Raw genomic sequence first — 18681 nt, 5'->3', positions numbered from 1 at the left:
TCCGATTTTCTAGAGCATCACCTGAAGACTGAGAAAGGGACATTAGTAATAAACACTTTAGTGGCCCATTTGGAAGACAGAAAGGATCCACGGGAGCTCAGTGCCTAACACCTTGAGTTTTGGTGGAATTTGGTTGGTTCCAGTCTTGTGCTCCTTCTAAAATCCCACCATAAAACCTCAGGGGGACCCCAGCAGAATTAAGAAATCCCAAGGATACTAAGCACGGAAGAAACATAATACTCTGAGGTGACCCAGTGCACAGCTGACAAGGCTGGTAAAGTGTGATTTGGACTGAGTCTACAGCAAGCCTGAAATAGAACCTTCTGCTTAGGAAGCAGTGTACAAGCCTCTGCGCTGCTAACTGAGGCACACGGCATCACACTACGGGGAGTGATCGCCTCTACAGCCTTGAGCGGGTGGGAAGCAACAGCAAGCCTCTTCGCCCTTCCCCACTTCAGAATTCCAGGGACAGAAGAGGCTGGAAAAATGAAGCAAAACCAAGGAGCCCCAGGAGGTAAGGACACTGCTATTCAGGGCTCATTCTACAAGCCTGTGACCTGCCCCCCTCTGATACAGCACGATCCTCCTGAAGCAACAAATATTGACAAACGTTTTAAGAGACACGTGGTGGGGAAAGGGTTGTTTTCACTGGGAAGAAGCCAAGCTGATACTTCCCATATGGTGATATCATTACTAGCCCTTCCATATGGTGAAGACATTTCCTGAATAACCTTCTCAAAACGAACGGGGAAGATAAATGTGGGGGAAGGGAGAGGACATCAATCAAACCCAGGTCTCGGATATGATCTCCCCCAAAGAGAGACCTATCCAACATTCCCCCTTCTCTGCAAAAAGCTGGTTATATGCACAGCGGGACTCCAGGGAACACACAGAAATCTGCCTTCCATACCAGCCCCTACCTATAAAGTGCATTTGCCACTCACTATTTCCTCAATGCTTTGTACTTACAAGGTAGTTAAAAAACCAAAGAACTGAAAAGAGAGACTGAGAGTGAGTTATTGCTGATGCTGCCCTCCTATACTGTGATACAATAGGAAATTTTACGGATCCTCCTGTTTCACACTTATGTTTTCTCTTCAGCATCTTTCCCCTCGATTCTTCACTCTCATTTCAAGCCCAAAAGGAGAACATAACATTTTCATGTGACCCAGAGCTGCAAAGATCTTGGCTGCTCTAAAAGGAGAGCTTGCAGCAGCACAGCACACACATCCTCCTAAAGAAGATGGGGGTGCAAGAAATGGATTCTTATGAGGTTTCATCTGCTGTGACTCTCTAGTTCGAAAGGTTTAAAGAGAATCTTACTTTAATATCCGGAAATTGGCCAAGGTACGTATCCATGGTCAGAAGTGCCTGATCCACCAGCTTCTGATGGAAATCCGTCCAGAGGAGATCATTGTTCTGAAAAACAAAAGTAATGAGCTCACTATTAAGAACACAGAGCTCTGCACTTCTGTTTTTCTCCATGAGTGCTACAGTCAACAATTTCAGTCCCCCAGAGCTCTTAAGAAACAGTAATTTCTTTGGAAAAACTAAGGAGCAGAGAATTTAGTTGAAAACTTAGGTCATGCCAGAAACATAGAAACAGAGAAGAAAGCCTGATGCTGCTGATTCAGGAGACCTCTCCAAGGACACAGCACCCTTCGCAAACCTTCCTTTGAGGGCCTGTCTTTCCCCTGCAGTGCTACCCCAAGTCCATACAATGAGAGGGAATATGAAGGTCAGGCTGGCTTCACCTCCTTCTCCCAGCAGCCACAAAAATGAGACACCTGACACCACTAGGCACCATTTTCTGCTTTTCATTACAACACAGCATTCTGGACGAAAATGAACAATAACAGAAAGCTATGCTAGCAGTCTTCAGCCCTCACACCACCTGCCTCCACAGCCCAATGGCGGTCACATCCAAGGCTTGCACCCTAACCTGTGCATGCTTTATCCTTGATCTTATCTCAGGCACAGTAGCTTCCCATCAACACCTTGGATTAGGTGGAAATTGCCTGTCTCCTGTTTTTCCACTTGAACAAAGGGTTTTGGCTAAAGCATTCAGGAAAAATGCCCACTTTATGTGGGAATTTATTATTTTTTTGGCAGGAATAGCACTTGTCTCCTGCCTGTCTTTTCCTGAAAGAGAAAAATATAAACAAAGGCATTAAAGGGGGAGGTGGAGGGCTTAAAATATTCCAGCAGACCCTAGCTACAGTTAGCTCCCAGGACTCATGCTCCCTTTGACCTCTCCGGCTCAAATACTCTGAAGGGACAGTCTCCCAGGAGGCACCGCAGCAGCTCAGGAAGAACCAAGGCCAACAGAGAACGCAAAGCCAAACCAGTTGAATTATAACTCCATTATTTACTGCAACAGCACTTCCTAATGGAAAGTTTCCACGTTAATGCAAGAATTGACCTGGAAATGTTCAGGTTTTGTTTGATTTATCTGCTTTGAAGTCAGTATTTCCTGGGCAAGATGCAGATGCTATTTCAGGTAAGATTTTCTGCAGGGGAAAGCAGAGAAAGGGAAGAATCCCTCTCCTGCTCTCTTCTCTGTTCCTTCCCCACTGCTCCAATGTCATAGACAGCTGCATATAAGCCCAGTCCTGCAGCCTCATGGCAGATGGATCCACAGAGCTGAACTGCCACAGCTGCCGCTCAGCAGAACAGCTGAGCAAAAGAGCAGAGGGCACCTGCCTCCAGCTGGACCCACCGCACACACGTGCCAAGGGGGATCCAAGCTGTCAAATGACAGGCTGTGCCCTAAGATCCACAGAAAACACCTGAGCAAGTTGGACAGGCATCACCTCACCAAGGATGAGAAGAACAGCAGGTTGGGGTGACACATGGTTCAGCCAAACAAGGTGGCATGGCAGAACATGGCAGCTGGTGGTACTGCTGTGAGTAGGAGGTTGTCACAGCTACACAATGGCTGCTCTGACTGTGCTTTGGTCATAGATTTATCCTCCCCTTTCTCTTCTACAGAGTGGAAGCAATCCATCCAGTTGTCCCTACTGAATCTCTTTTGGCATACTCTGTCCCTGTTTAGCCACTATTGGGAGAACAAATTGCTTGTGGGCATAAGCATATGGCTCTGTGTAGCATTTAAGCATCTAGGGACAGTGTCCTACACAGACAAAAATACAGGCCACATCCCTTCAGCTTTCCCTTCTTCCCAATGCTGAGTTTGTCTCTCCAATTTTTCTGCAAAGTCATATGCCTGAAGAAACGTGGCACACAGACACAGCTTCCAAAGCTCATCTCCACTGACAGACCAAGCCTGGTGACCCCACATCCTGGACAAAGTCTTACCTCTGCTATTTTATTTGTGTCATCTCTCCCAGGCCAATCCGGCTCATAAACTTCCTGCAAACACTCTGTCAGCTTCTTGGAGGCCTCGTGCATGGCTAGGAAAGAAGAGGGAACTGCTTCAGAAAGAAGAAAATAGTGTGTTCCTCACAGTTTAACCCTCATCCTAAGGAATGGGGACAGGAAGGTTGTAACAAATGCTAAGCTCCTTACAGGATGCCTGACCCTTGGTAACACAGAGATAGAAGGTAACCAGAGGGAGAAAGGAACCGAGGATGCAGTCACATCAAACCCTTTGTGTTTGTCCTCCCTAGCAGAAGATATGATAGTCTATTTGCTAAGACAGCACCACCCGTTTGGCATCAAAGCATAACTCCATTCCATCCCAACTGGTCCTGAAGGATTCTGAAAGATCCTCCACCCAGACAAGGCTGACCTTTCCTACAACTTGCGCCTGAGAAAACACCAGGAAGGGGATGGCTGCAGAAACCTCACTGTGTAGGTAAGCACTAGAGGGGAGAAAATCCTGTGCTTATGCAGACCTTACCTTTTACGGAAGCCAAGTAAGTTCGGAGGTCCTTCTGCAGCCTCGTTCCTTCAGACTGTGAACGTAAGGACAAGACCATCAGTTATTCTTTCATACAAAGAAAGCGTAAGAAGGAGAAACCAAGCATTTCTAAATAAAGGAAAGTGGTCTTGCAGATGGGCTACATACCAGCCCTCTGACCACATGAAACATAAATGTTAACAGGGAGACCACACAGCCCTCTGACTTGGTAAGCCCACAGCCAATGACATGCAGAAATATTTGGCCAACAATAGCACCACGGTACCAAGTAACCCGATGTGGGTAAAGCTGTGATTTGCTCTTCCCAGCAGAGCCAGCTTTAGTGTTTCGATTTCATACAAGCAACTAGACAGGGTCCTAGGGACAACAAATATAAGTTTATAAGCCAAGGGCTAGCGGCTCTATGCAACAGATGTAACAGAAAGTAGTCTGTAGGATATAGAAGATAGATGCAATTGATTTATTTTGTACTGGTTTGAGAGCAGTTTAGTTCACCATTTCTTCCTGCCACACTGCAAACCAAAACCCGAGTGCAAAGTGGGTACAAAGGACCTCCGACCTGCCCAAACATCCTGTCTAAATTGCCCTGCACAACAGGGCTTGCAAATACAGAGTTAATCATCTTTTTCTTTACCTTCACTGTGGAGGTGGCCTGCCAGAAGCAGATCTCACTCACTATGAAACAAAGGATTAAAACCAGAAGCTGGGCTGAGTTTTACTAGTTTAAGCCTTCAGATGACACATCTGAGTGCAGTACAAGAACCCAGATTAGAAAGGGTCATGGAGAATTTTACAGCGAAGTTGGTTCAGACATGTACACGTACACGCACTCCCCATACAACCGCTGTCCTGCACTAGGATAAGCATACTCGGGCCCACCCCCCTTCTACTTTACTATGTGCCATTGACAGTAGTGCAAAGCAGTCTCCCAAATCCAGACAGTGACATTACACAAACAGAAACAAAAAGAACAAGGCTTGAGAAGTTGACCTACACCACCACTGAGCACGTCCAAGCAAGGGAAGGAGCAAACATTCAGGATACCTGTGCAGACCACCTCTGGAGTATGCAAGAAGTATAGGAAAAGTTTGAGAGGTAAAGATCTCTGTTATAAAAGGGTTTCCCTTACCCTGTGGGCTCTCACTGGATCCTCACTATCCCTCAAAGTAGCTGTAAAAACAAGGATGCAGGAAAGCAACAACTACGCCTCACACCTTCCTCACAGCCTGCTGCCATTCCTCCTCCTCTTTCCCAGTTTGTGTCCCATTGCGGGGGGCCCCAGCATAATGAATTTTTGACAGCTGAAGACAACTCCAGAGACGGAGAGCTCACAGGACATCTCTGACAGCTGCCTCAGAGCTACTAGCTTCAAAAGCAGATGTTTCCCATCAGCCCTCCCCACCACTCAGGCATCTCTTGCCTCAACTGAGTGCATGCTGTGATCCCTTGTTCTCTCAGTGCAGCTGTGCTCTCTAAGCAGAGGCTAAATCTGCCCAGCTGTTGAAGTGGCAGTGCTAGCATAGCTTTGTGGAGAAATCCATCTGCTTCTAACACTATGGCCCCATTTGTTTTCCTTGCCTCGAAAGTTCTGGATGAGTTCACATTTGTTCTTTTCCTACTGCCATCAACAAAGGAAACGAGAGATGGGAAAGAGCTAGCCACTTTTATAAAAGAAAGTCAGACTCCTAGCCTGGAGAAGCATTGGGAACTGACCCAGAGCGAGTACAAGAGGAAGGGAATAATGACCACATCTGCTGCAAAAGTCCTAGAAGTTCTTAAAACACAGAACAAAATAATGTAGAGCTTTTTATTGGCTTAAGGTGAATGTGGAAACCTGGGCAGATGAGACCTTCCTAGCAGTGCAATCAGAAGCACAGGGAAGAGGTGCCAAAGTAATCAGAGCACACACACACGAAGATGATCAAGGACGCTGAGCTGATAAGCAGCAGTTCGATCAAGCTGTAATATGTGCTTGCTTGTGCCTGATACAGGAAGGAAGAAAGGCTTAGAGGAAAGCAGTGCTGTCTGCCTAGAATTTGTCCATGATAGAAATCACAGACTGGAACTGGCAAGATCAGATGTCAGAACACAAAAGGAGATGGCACAGAAGAAATTATCATGCAAAATCCCTCAGATGGATACATTATCATCCTGCAGCTGTATCATTTTTTAAAATGACTGAATTTGAACACACAACTTTGAGGCTATCAGAAACTAACTGTCAGGGAAGACAGAACTTGCCTACTACACACTCAGACACTGCAATGTCTAGAACTGTAACTCTCAAAATTATAGCATCTAAAATCAGAAACCACCTCTAAAATCGTGCCCATACTTGCCTGAGTCCTGCCAAAGCAGCACATGAGAGAACCCAGACTCATGAACTCTTCAAGTCTCGATACCCAGTCCCAAAGTCAGGAGAACAAAAGGATCCTCTGAGAGGTACATCGGCATCACAATTAAACATTAAGATTTTTTTAGACAGACCACCTGAAAAACCTGCAAGTCAGGGCCCGAATACTGAAGTGTGTAATTGCAGCAATGCACAACTAGCCTTCTACTTTCTCCAGGCACCCTGAACACCACTTGTCTCACCACAGCGTGCGGTCAGCCAATATGCAGTGCTGCATCCTGCAACTGGAGTGGTCTTTCTTAGTCACCCCTTGCTGATGTTTAAAGTCAGAGTCACAGCTGACCTTCATGACTGTGGGGTTACCTAAGCCTCTTAAAAGTACCAAGCCTGCCAGGAAGAGTGAATAGACTTCACAGCCTGTGAGATCTGCAGGCAGAAAGACTTTCAAAGAGAGGCCCATGTTCAGAGTTTTGCCGTAAATCCCGTTTCCCCAGCTCCCCTGGGCACCTGGAGTTCCCATCCAGGTCCCTCTTTGGCATTTCCATTGCTTTATTTCCTGTCCACCAGTAAAGCAGCTCCCTCACTTGCTACAAGGGTTTCTTTTTATTATTTTAAGCATTAATGCTTTCCCAAGAAACTCTGGCAACTGCTTTCTCTCTGTGCATGCAGCACCTGCTTTCTTCAAGCAGTCTATAGCGAGCTGTCAAGTACAGCCACAATTCTGCATAAACACCTCTCACAATGCAGTTAGACACTGTCAAATACTGTATAGAACAGAAGCTTTCAACACCCCTGAGTGCACATTTAAAAGATGCCTCCTAAACCTCAAAGGTTAAAAAAAAAAAAAAAAAAAAAAAAAAAAAAAAAGTAGGGAAGAGTTAAACTGGAATCTGGAAAATTAATCCACTTCCCAGTTATCAAAGAGCAGTAGATTTAGGGGTGTGCAGAGGGAAGTTAGAGCGGTATGGTTGCATCCAAAGATGTTAAAAAATCTAATAGCATAGTAATTTCTAAATTGCAAGAATGTGAAAAAAAGAAGTAGCGTGCATGTGTGTGTGTATCTATCTATTTATCTCAGAGTAACAAAACTCCACAAAAGGAAAGTAAAACTAGGACAAAAATTGGAGATCAGTGCCAATTCTGAACCCCATATTCATTTCTCATCCCTGCACTAACGAACTGACTTAACACCTCCGCACAGGGACCATGACACTGTGTCTTGATGTAGAAGTGACCACAATAAGGTGTTCCACTCAGAGACAAGTGTCATCTTGTTTGAGCAGATTTTGCCATACTTGCAATCACAGCATAAATCAACCCTGTGAGCCTGTAACACAAGCAGGTACAATATGAAGGACAGTATGTACAGGAAGATGCATATTTAAAAATAGAAGTGCTATGCTTGGGAAGCTGGAAGAACTCTCTCCAAAGACCTAATGAACCACCTATTACTTATAGCTCTGTTAAATTAAAACACAAGAGTGGTTTGGTTTCTTTTTGTGCTTTCTTGTTTTGCTGGAGGGTTGTTATTTACAATACCTTTCACTGAGCACTAGCTAAGTATGTGATTTTCCACAGAGCTGTTTCTTGGTAGTAGACAGGTTTCCTAAAACCCTTTTTCCCCCAATCTTCACAAGAAATTCTTTCATCCTAACACTAGACTGTGACCCCTTCTTTACATAACCTCCCTGGTTTTGCAGCTCTGATAGGAATGATTATTATCAGCAGGGATGTTCTACACCTGAGAGGGACAGGCAATGTCCTGTTCCAGATTAGATTAATATAGGGCTGGAAGAGCAGACTATGGAATTGTAAAGCGGGGGCGGGGGAAGCATTGAAACAACAGTTCCAGATGAGCTCCCACTCAGCAAAACTTCAGAGCTGTTAAGACACAAAGCATGAACAACTGGTGAGAAGCTCCCATCCTGGGGTACCAGCCAAGCTGTTAAAGTTGTTTTGCTACATAGGGCTGAAATGGAAGCTGCCGGGCATGAAGGGTTCTTGCCTGGACAGAAAGTCTCTCTCTGAGCTACTGACTATAATGGCCCACAGCCAAACCTACGCCTCAAGAGCAAAGATTAAGTCCACACTGACTGCCCTGCAGGCGGAGGCTGTGCCGAACACTGGGGGGTATGGGCAGAGATGGATGCAGCCCGTGCCAGCAGCAGCTTGTCTGTCATGTGTTCGGTGTGAAACACTGTAAGCCAAACCAGAACTTCCACACGAGTGACAGCTCATGAAGGGTACCAAAGCCCAGCCATTCTGCCAGGCAGAAACACAACGTGGTGCCAGGTGTAAGGGCTGCCACCAGCCTCCCACTCTCTCTCTCTCCAGCGAGTATTTCAAATACAGGGGAAGAAAAGCCAAAGCCTGGCACACCTCGGGCAGGGGCTCTGTTGCACCTTTGCAGCAGGCTTCTTGCTCGCAGGTCTGTGAGGACAATTTCCAGGACAGACCCTTGTGCCAGTGCCTGAACACAAGTGACACTGGGAAAGGGAAGGAGGGGGGAGCCTTCTAATTAACTTCTTGGGAGGTTAATTGCCAAAGATAATCTGTCATGAGGGAATAATATGGGGGCCAGTTGTGCTGCTTGTCAAGTGTTCAAGAGACACAGGCGAGCCCTGTAGCCCTGCAGAAGCATGGTTATGTCCAGCTCATTTGTCACGCAGCAAATCCATCTGTCTCAGCTAAAAGCTCCTACCATTCAGAGACCTGAGAGTGGTGCTTTTATATGAACCTGAACGGACAGAGAGCAGGGAAGTGCAACGCTTTCCCTTACGTCCCCCCAACCACCATTTGAGAGAACCACAAGACGCCTTGGCTGAAAATGAATAAGTGATTTTTAGACCTGCTCTCCATTCATCGACAGCCCACGCATGGGAACATGTGTCAAAGTGGCCCAACACAGTCATTAGAGTCAGAGGAGCCTCTAATCAAGCAGCAAACAAGGCCACTGCCTGGTCACACCCCAGCCAGTTCCACAGGATAGCTGTTCTGTCACAAGCCTGCAGCAAAAGATCAGCTTTCCTCCAGACTTATATTTCCCACTGGAGCAGCCTTTGTAAGGAAAGACCAGAGAAATCTCACACACAGCTATACTATACACAGATATCATACATATAACAATAAAAACAAGTGTGTCTATACGGACATAGAGTTGAAAGTTTTTTTCCCCAATCTGCTTGGCATCATAATAACTCCTCAGCCCTGGATATCCTAATAATCCAGCTAACTCACATTTATGGTTTGCCTTGTAAAACAGGCATTGTTTGCATTTATTTTAATAATAGGGAAACTGAGGTTCAAAGCAAAACCAACAGACCCCAAGCAGCAAATGCAGAGCAGCCTCCAGCTCCTTTGATAAATTATTTGGAGAATTTAGTTCATGGCCTGCCCCTGCAAGACAAGAAAATAAATTCAGCTGTAAGGGGTACAGAGGCAGTGCTGCTTTAACAGGCTTCTCAGTGCACCACTGGAACTCATGGCTTTGGAAACTGAAAAGCCATCCCAGACAGCCAGATCAAGAAGTTTGGATTTGAGTTTTTCAGTATTTCTCCTTTAAAAAGGCTGTTTTCTGATTGCCAAACTGTATTCCTCTGTGTACAAGAGGATATCATTGGTGGACATGCTATAGAGATGTTGCATGAACTTCTGGAGCAACAGCTACTATCACTGCCAAGAGAATGAGCATTAGTCTCCAGGAATCTGGAGTCAGCTCCAGTTAGACATAAGTCAGTCAGACTGAAAGATTTTCATTATATTCAGCTGTGGCAAATCCCTTCTCAGCTGGTTTTGTGACACATAATCACATCTGCTGAGTCTTAACAAACGAGACGCAGCTGCCACTAACAGGTCCAGAAAAAGGTCCTAAATACGTCAGGGCACAAAGGGGCTAAAGGATGTCTTCAGCACCACCTGAGCTTTGGTGTGGCATGCATTTCCTGCCACGAAACAGAAACAACACTTTCCTTAACACCAAGAACTACAGTGAAAATCTCCTGGAGTAACAGATGATTTCCCCTCCCTTGGGTGGCTGTAAACTCCAGATTAAAAAAAAAAAAAAATATATATATATACACACACACACACACACAAACAAAAAACCACACCCAGTTCAAGATATAAACCGACTGCTGTTTCAGTAGAAGGGTGGGGGAAAATTGCTACACTGTTAAAATATTTTTGTGCACTAAAATAGAGGGATGAAGCTGACACGCGAAAGAATAATGACTCAGGCCTGGCACGGTGATTGTGCAAGGATGAGGAGGAAGTCAGATTTAGATCTTAGCCATGGAAGGATGTTCCCTTTTCACCGTTTGCTTTCTTTGTCTCTTTTGCCCTCCACTGCACTTAGGAAACTGAATCTGCCTTGTTCCATTTTATTTTTGCTTTCTAGTCTGTTTCCCATCCTATCCATCTTTCAGAGACACAATGTTGCTCTTATGTCTCTGCTTCCAGCCCAGCAGGAAAAATTACATTACAAAGCAGCTGCTAACTGAAGGAAGTGTTCTGGCTGAGCTATTTCTTTTCCTAAGCATGGGTCTAGAACAAGTATTATTTTTCAGCATACACTCTCACTGACTCCGTGATAGGGACACTGGAAGACACAGTGTAATTTCTCATAAGTGAACAGCTACGAGTTGTGGGTCACTTCAATAGGCCTATGGCATCGTTTAATTTAATGGGCTTTAATTGCATATTGCAGCAGACAACTGGAAGCTAATAATGAAATGAAGGGTGTAATTACATATCGCCAATTATCTTACCAGCTGTTTGTTGAAGTTCTGCACACACTGTTCAAACTGCTCATCTTTTGTCTCATCTGCTTTCCCAAGCTTCTGAAGGACCTGCAGAAAGAGGAGAAAGATAGGAGACTTCAAACACAGATATAGCAAAGCAGAGACAAAGAAACAGTTGCAAGTTTTTGCTCATGAGGCTGAAAGAAGGACAGTTAAAAAGTCTCCCTTATTCTTGCCTTCAATTTCTGGAATATTTCTGCACACAGTCATAGTTTGAAAAAAGACTTACAGATGAATCAGGATGAGCTCAGACATCTTATACTTTGCTGTACCAAAGAGCACGACTAAGGTTTGTCCTTCGCTGGTCTAATGCTTTTTGCAGACAAGGCAATAGCAACCCAGTTTATCTCCTGGACCAACAAGAAACAAACCACATCCCTAATATGCCTTGTGTTGTGTGGTTACACTTACCCTGATTTAACGCTAGCCTCTGGTCCAGACAGGGTGGGGTTTTTTGCTCCCAGAACAGCTGGACTGTCCTCAAACACAGACCGCCATGCAGAGACCTCCTTAGAGAGAGAAGGTAGCTGGAGCAGTGAAAGTCACACCTTCTCTCACTGTGCACATGCTTGGCAGGAGCTGACTGTTGAGAGCAACTGGGGACCTTACACCATGAATCTATGTGACACTCAGACCAAGTGTCGCGTCTGAGAGCGTCAGCAGCCAGCGCTGTTCCTCTCGCTGCCGCCCTGCACAGCAGAGCTCCCCACAGCCTGTAAAAAAGTCCTTATCAGACTACTTCCCTTATCACACTTCTCTCTTAACGATCTCTCCATGCAGCTAAGTGGATCGCTCCCAGGCTTTGAACAAAGCACTTCATTTTCTGGGCAGGAAGGTAGGTCCATCACAAGAGGGCTGAGCAAACCGCAGCTGTGGAGGAGGGCAGCAGTTACTTGTCATGCCCCAAGCAACTCCAGCAGCAGGGAGACAAGGATGCAAACTACAGCTGGTTAGGCTTGATTACATCATCTTTGTTAATCGAAAATAAAACCTGACCGTGGGTAAAAAAAAATAAAAATAATTAAAAAAGCGCCTTGGCTCACAGGGCCAGTAAAAACAGAGAAAAGCCCACCCAGTCCTCAGTCACAGGAGGTTCTAGGGAGCCAGAGGTGGGCTAGAAAGGGTGCTGAGGGAACACCTCAAAAATCAAGGGAGCCCTGGCTGGCAAGAGCATGACTGCCCAGAAAGCACTGGAAAGCTGAAGTCTCTGTTGCTCTGCTGAACACAGCAGTCCTTTAACCACAGGTCTCAGCCATCATGTTCAGCTCCTTTTGGAGAGAAGAGAGTCAAGGTGGAAAAGCAGGTGCATGTTACCGCCATCAGGTCTACAGGAAGGCCGCTAGGAAGTGTCTCCAGACCAGTCGCTCTGAGGGACTGCCAGGAAGCCATGGCAGCCACCTAAACCAGCTTCCTCCAGCTCCCTTTGCTACCCACAGACCTTCTCAGAGAACGTAAAGAGGATTTTTCCCCTGCAGGGCAGGAATCAGACTTTCATGAACTACAACAACCAGCTAGTCCAACTGCCAACGCACCTACTGGCCAACTCCCATCTTTTTACACAGCCAAGATAGAGGACATTTGTATTATGTCTATTTGGCTAATCTCAGTTCCCCGCTCCCCCATATAAGCACGCATATTCCCGGCTTACCCCTGACTGCAATAACTGACTTTAGTGTGAGACATGATAAATCAGTGCAGTCACTCAGCACCTGGCTCATAAGTCCCCTTATTTAGGCTGGGATTGAATGTCTAGGAGGGAATCTCTGTTTTTCATTCTCCCTCTGTTCAACAGCCTCTCTTCACCTCCAGGAATTGCCAACGTATTCAGGTGTCAGCAAAGGAGGGGAAAGGCCACACATACAGATGAAGACTGCCCTCTTTGTGACCAAGAGCTGAACCGCAAACCTCCAGAGTTAGAAGCACAACTTTCTACAGCTCAAGCGACAGCAGCAAACACTGCAACTACAAGCTCCTAACGTGCTTGGTAAACCTGTCAACGCAGCAGGACATGGAGAGCCTGAATATTCCCTTCTTCCTCTCAAACCCTTGGCACAGAAGAGTTTGTTGGACAGCAGAAGCAACAACATTGGTTGGACAGGCAGAGTCCTGTACATCAGCCACTGGTGCCTCCTTTGCTCATCTGCCCCAGTGAAGGGGAGCGCATGCCACAGCAATGCTGCTACTGAGGCTACACATTTCTCTGCCACGCCAGCAGGAGAGAAGGATTCAGTATGGCCTCATCTTTCTCATCAGGTGGTATGGTGAACCTCTTCCAGAAAGGATGCTGCTCAAAGGCCCGGTGTCAGCTGTACTCCCTTAGGCTTCTAGATATATGGAGCATGGATTTCCCACCTGCTGGGTGACTTCCTAGATGTCCAAAGAGCTGTAACACCCAAGAGCCAGTAGCACCCATCACCGATAACAATAAAGTATGCAAGCTGCAAATTCCAAAGCAGAATGATGTTCCCAATGTGTAGATCAATAGAATTGCTGGGGATACAAAGGAGCTTTTTACGGGGCAATGCATCTGTCTGGCTAGTCAGGAGATGAGATGCCTTGAGGCCTGGAGGGGAGGGAAGGAGACCATTTAGCTGGGAGGAATCTGGAGTATGTCGCCAGGGTCAAAGGTTTAGAACGGCCTCAGTGCTTCCTGGTGTAAAACACTGAGCAGCACCCACAGACTATTCATTGTGGTGGTCACACGCCTGCTTCCCACATGTCCAAGAAGTTAACCTGCAGTTCCACTGCTCCTCTGGGGACAAGCACACTGAGGCCGGGGTCATCCAGCCAGTTGGGAAGGTCTTGTTCCGCTATGCTGAGGTGCTCTGCACAAGTCCTGAAAAACGCTGGGCACCAGAAAGGGCTCTAATTCACAGCCCATCTCTACGGAAAAAATTCCTGCTGCAACAGCGATGCTCAGCTGAGGAGCAGCTCTGAATGAGGGAGGAGGAAATAATAAGAAACCCTGCATTTTTCCACAGTAGTGACAGGGGGTGGGTAAAACAGACGACTCGGGAATGCCAGCAGAGAAACAAGGCAAGGAAAACAAAACCAGTTACATGAGAGAGGCTGTGAGAAATGAATCCCTGGCTGCACGAAAAACTCTGCTCTTGCCTGCTACACTCCTCCCCCATCCAGTAGATGAAGGCTTGTGCCTCACGCCTGCTGGCCCTACAGGCGAGTCCCAGCCGTACAGCCTGCTCTGATCCCTTTATTACTTGCTACAACACAGTGGAGAGACAACAGACCCGGGCTGAGCAGGGCAGGGGTTATCTTCTCATATTGCTCTCCCTCAAAAACAGATCTGCCTCATACAGCCCAGAGGTCAAACCATAAGGTCATTTGAGCAGCATAAAATGATGGCTCCACAAGGCTGGCCCTCAAGCCTGCTCCCAGCTCTCCCATCAAAGAGCCGTACAGGCAAGCTGTACTAACAAATCCCTCTGGACCCCCTAAACCAGCCAGGGACGGAGCAGATGGCTCTGGGTGTGCTGTTGACTGCAGGCATGTCTATGCTCACTGCTAATAACCCGTGAGCTCACAGGACAACTCCCCTCCCCAGGCTGGTACGTGCCGTCATAGGTCAGGCTATTCCGGGTGAGCCATGGCTGCTCCCTCCCTTCCCCTGCGACGGTCTTTAATCCTCCAGCTTGCTGCAAAGCCAGATAAAGTTCGGATGGAAACTTCAGGCTCTGATAGCTATTAATGGAGCAGATTTACCAGGGTAAGAGTCAGGACCCCGCTGCGGCTCCCAGATCTCAGGGCGGATCAGAGATGGTGTGATCTGTCAGCTGCTGTCTGGAGGCAAACCACACCGGGCATGGATCTGGCATTTAAAAGATTAAGAAGCAACCATGGCTAGGCTCCTCGGTCCGCCCTTGACCTGAGAAGTCCTGGCCCTGCGTAGGGATAGGGACCATTTCAAGACAGTGCAACCTAGGGTGAAGGAGGGAATACTTTGTATGAATCCCACAAAACACCTCATGGGATGGATTTCAGAGGAAGCTCCAGTGTTGCTGTGGGTTCCAGTCTTGGCTCACTATGGATTCACTATGACAGGATGGGGATATCATCCCAGCCAACATTTTTGTCCTCAGGCACTGGACATCTTTGGACACTTAAACACCATTTTCCAGTGCTGCTCAGAAACCAGGTCTCTTCCAAGAATTAGCTAGATCTGCAGGTGCTCTGCATCTCTCATAAACTAGGACCACAGGCACCTGACCAACTACTGCAGCATCTCCAAACAGAGCCAAGTTCCACCCATGGAGCCTCAGTTATCCCTGCATTTGAATACAAGCAACAAGGAACAAGGAGATTCAGAGTTTGACTGAAGTTTTAAAAGCACTTTAAGTTCCTAGGAGGCAAGATGCTATTAACAAATAAGTAAATGATCGCATTCCTCTCATATCATGGATGTATTTATAATCTGTTGTTGCAGGCAGAACTATTTGCAGGAAGCTTTGAATTGATATACTTCAAGAAGTGAGATAACACAGAAGAAGTAACAGAGAAATCTGGAAATCCTCTGTATCAAAGATCTGGCATTCTGCTAGCAATGGTCAAAGAAGTAAAGGCATGAAATAGCCTTTAAAACCAGCAACTTTTCCCAGAAAAATGGAAAGTTTGCTTAGGAAAATCAGAGCTGCAGGTTTTTCTTAAAAGCAAGACTAAGATTCACAGGATGCCTGGGCATTACCTAAATGCCACAGTTTTGTAGGACTCAAAAGGAAGCATCTCATCTGGCTGCAGTTTACCCTCTTTTTTCCAGGTGTACGGGAGGAAGCATTCCCAAAGGGCAAACCCCTGCACTGCTTAGCACAGGGTCTCCCATGCTCTGCTTTGAGCACTGGGCATGAAGGAAATGGAGATCTGGAGATCAGCCCTGTGACCACCAAACTCTCTGATGCAGAACAGCAATCACCATTAAGGACAAACACTTGCCAGCAGTGTAGCAGCAGCTAGCATCAAGAAGCATTATCAACCCAACTAAGATGCAGTTCTGCTTTGCTCTAAAAAGCAACTGTAACAGAGTCACATTTAGGTTTTCCAATACAGAAATAAATGCCAGCTGCTTAATGCATCCACAGTTTTCACTCAGCACCTTCCTTCACTCTCTTCTGAAATACGAATGCCACAACAAAAGCCCTGAAAACCCAAATATTCTCACCATATAGACTCATAATTCAAATGTTCTCACCATATAGACCCATTATGTGGACCAGTAACCTACTAAAACTCTACTTTTCATGGCACATGGGTCACCCAGACCAAAGACCAGTTTTGAGAATGCAGGTGATGAGTAGGTAGGCAAAAAATAAATGCAGCTTGTGGATCCCAAGCAGAGCTAAATCTGCATCTGAAACATCTGAATTGAGAGTGGTCCAGCCCTGACGAAGGGAGAGTCATTAAGCCCACAGCCAGAGCAGGCACAACGTGAGCCCTGCAGGTCCACATCTTACTCCCCACTGCATCAGAGACGAGGCTGCGGTTACATCTTACCGATACGGGCCTAATGCTCCTAAATCGTTCCATATCCTGACCTCTCTACCCCTCACAAATGATGCCTCTGACTTTCGCTGTATCTACCAACTCCAGTGCATTATTTCCAACTACCAACTGGGCAGAGAGCCAGTAAACACTGTGACTAATTTTGAATTGCAACAAATTGGCATGTGCCAATGGGTCAACTAGCAATAGAACAAATATATCTTTGATCTCAGGCTGCTGCCTATTCTTCCATGGAAGACATTAGACTCGGAAGAGGGGAAGAAGAAAATTGTGTCCAAATCAGATGGAAAGCACAAAGCCACATAACTTAATAAGGTAAAAACAAAGGAAGTTTCATAAGCTTTTTTAAGCCTGGTTGCTTCTCTGCCCAAATAAAACGTGACTTGCTCAATGAAGTAGATTTGTGTGCATGGAATAATTTGGGTTTTGCACTCGGACTCGGGGAGGAAAGCAAGAGCAGTAGCGGGAGTCCTGCTCCCCCTCCGACCCTCTCTGGGAGCAGGGCACGTCCGCCTGCCCTCCACGCCTGCCTCTAGGCTGGTTTTGGGGACAGCCTGGCTTTCCTCATGCAAGCCTGGCACAATTAAGTCTTTCTTTGAAACAACTGGACAAAGGAGGATGGGGGTGGAGAGGAAGAAACTCCAAACATTAGCGCTTCATTTTAAATTGAGAAAATTAGTCCCATGGCTGAGCAATCAGCAAGACCCTTGGATCACTGGAAGATGGGAAAGGGCAATGTCGCCCTTGGCACAGACAGAGCGGTTCTTGTTTGCTTCTCACTTGCTGACAAGGTTCAATAGATCCTGCAAAGACAGGGCTAATCACTGGGCTAAGAGTTGGGAAATCAGGGTTCAATACCGCATTTTGTTAGAGACTTCCTGAATGACCTGGAAAATCCATGCCCAGTGTCACATCCATCCAGCTGTAAAGAGGAGTGTTTGTTCAGCATGTCACAGAGTCACAAAATCTATCCCTGGCATCCCCAGCTGGTAAATGGGAAAGAGAGGTACAGAGAGAGGAGATGACCAGTTTTGAGTGCTCAGCTCAAAACACATTGAGTTCGATTTTCACAGGCATCCCTCTAATTAAAGTATGTGAAAGTTTGCATGCTTAGCCATATTCTAAAACCCAATCTGACTAGGGAAAAAAACCCAAACAACTAAAAATGTAATTTTCTGGTCACAATGCAATGTTGAAGTCTCAGAACATTCCCCAAAAACATGCTAACAGTGAAGAATTTAAATCATTAGAATAGATTGCATGAAGATCCTTTGCTAATGAAAGACTTTTTTGAAAGTTAGATAAGCATCTCAAGTGTGATTTAAGCCGGACTGATCCCACTCCACATAGGGGATGGACCTTGTAAGGCCCTTCCAAAGCTAGTCTTCCCAAATCCTGAAGATGACAGCAACAGAAAGTCAATCACTTTGTCTCCAAACAAATATTCTCCCCCAAAAGACCTTACTCCTTCCTTCATATCACAGTCAGAAGTGTAACATACATCCAAGCGTGACTAGATAATAATGGCACGTATAGCCTATCGTCAAAGAAACACATGTCCCTGCCACCTTCCCTAAATGGCACTACATTGCCAAATTTCTGTAGGAGCAAGAGTCACGCTGCATTGCCATGAAGGTTCAACTCATTTAAATATCTGCCTCTGACAGCTACTAAAGAGCAGCCTCACCATGACCTGCACCTTCAGGACACACCTATCAAGTTTAACGTGACTCAGTGTGGTCACATTGGGTTGCCTTACAAGGTTCATTCTTCTCCCTCACTCTGTAGTCAACAGGGAAAAAAGCAGGAGCTCCACTTTTTCATTCTGAATTATTCCCTGGAGAAACCTGCTTCCCCATAATGGGCTCAGAGGGAGTTCACGGCAACAACTTTCACCGGGCTGAAATTAGCATCTTAAGAATATACCCCTGTTTCTGATCATGCCAGGTGTTAAGATAAGACTTGGAACCATGGTCAGCTTATCCTTAAGGCTGAGTCATAAGTGAGTAATATCCTCAAGAAGGGTGTACGCAAAGGACCTGTCCCACTTCTGAAGCTGCATGTTGCACCATGCTCATCTAAGAATGCCTGCTTTATTTCAGCATTTTCCTTTGAAATACACTGCTGAAGACTCC

At 46.1% G+C, this 18681-nt stretch overlaps 1 protein-coding gene across 1 annotated transcript in view; it reads right to left on the bottom strand.

Annotated features, from left to right (window-relative positions):
• The window catches only part of BIN1 (bridging integrator 1), a 98082-nt gene that overhangs the window by 42585 nt on the left and 36816 nt on the right, over nt 1-18681 (bottom strand). The window contains exons 2-5 of the mRNA XM_082311509.1: nt 11003-11083; nt 3863-3917; nt 3319-3413; nt 1324-1419 (exon numbers count right to left, since the gene is read on the bottom strand). Of these exons, the coding sequence (XP_082167635.1) occupies nt 1324-1419; nt 3319-3413; nt 3863-3917; nt 11003-11083 (327 nt within the window). The remainder of the gene's footprint in view (nt 1-1323; nt 1420-3318; nt 3414-3862; nt 3918-11002; nt 11084-18681) is intronic.

The sequence above is a fragment of the Platalea leucorodia genome (assembly GCF_965183815.1).
Source record: "Platalea leucorodia genome assembly, chromosome: 5".
NCBI classification, from domain to species: domain Eukaryota; kingdom Metazoa; phylum Chordata; class Aves; order Pelecaniformes; family Threskiornithidae; genus Platalea; species Platalea leucorodia.
This window is presented reverse-complemented; position numbering and strand designations above follow the sequence as displayed.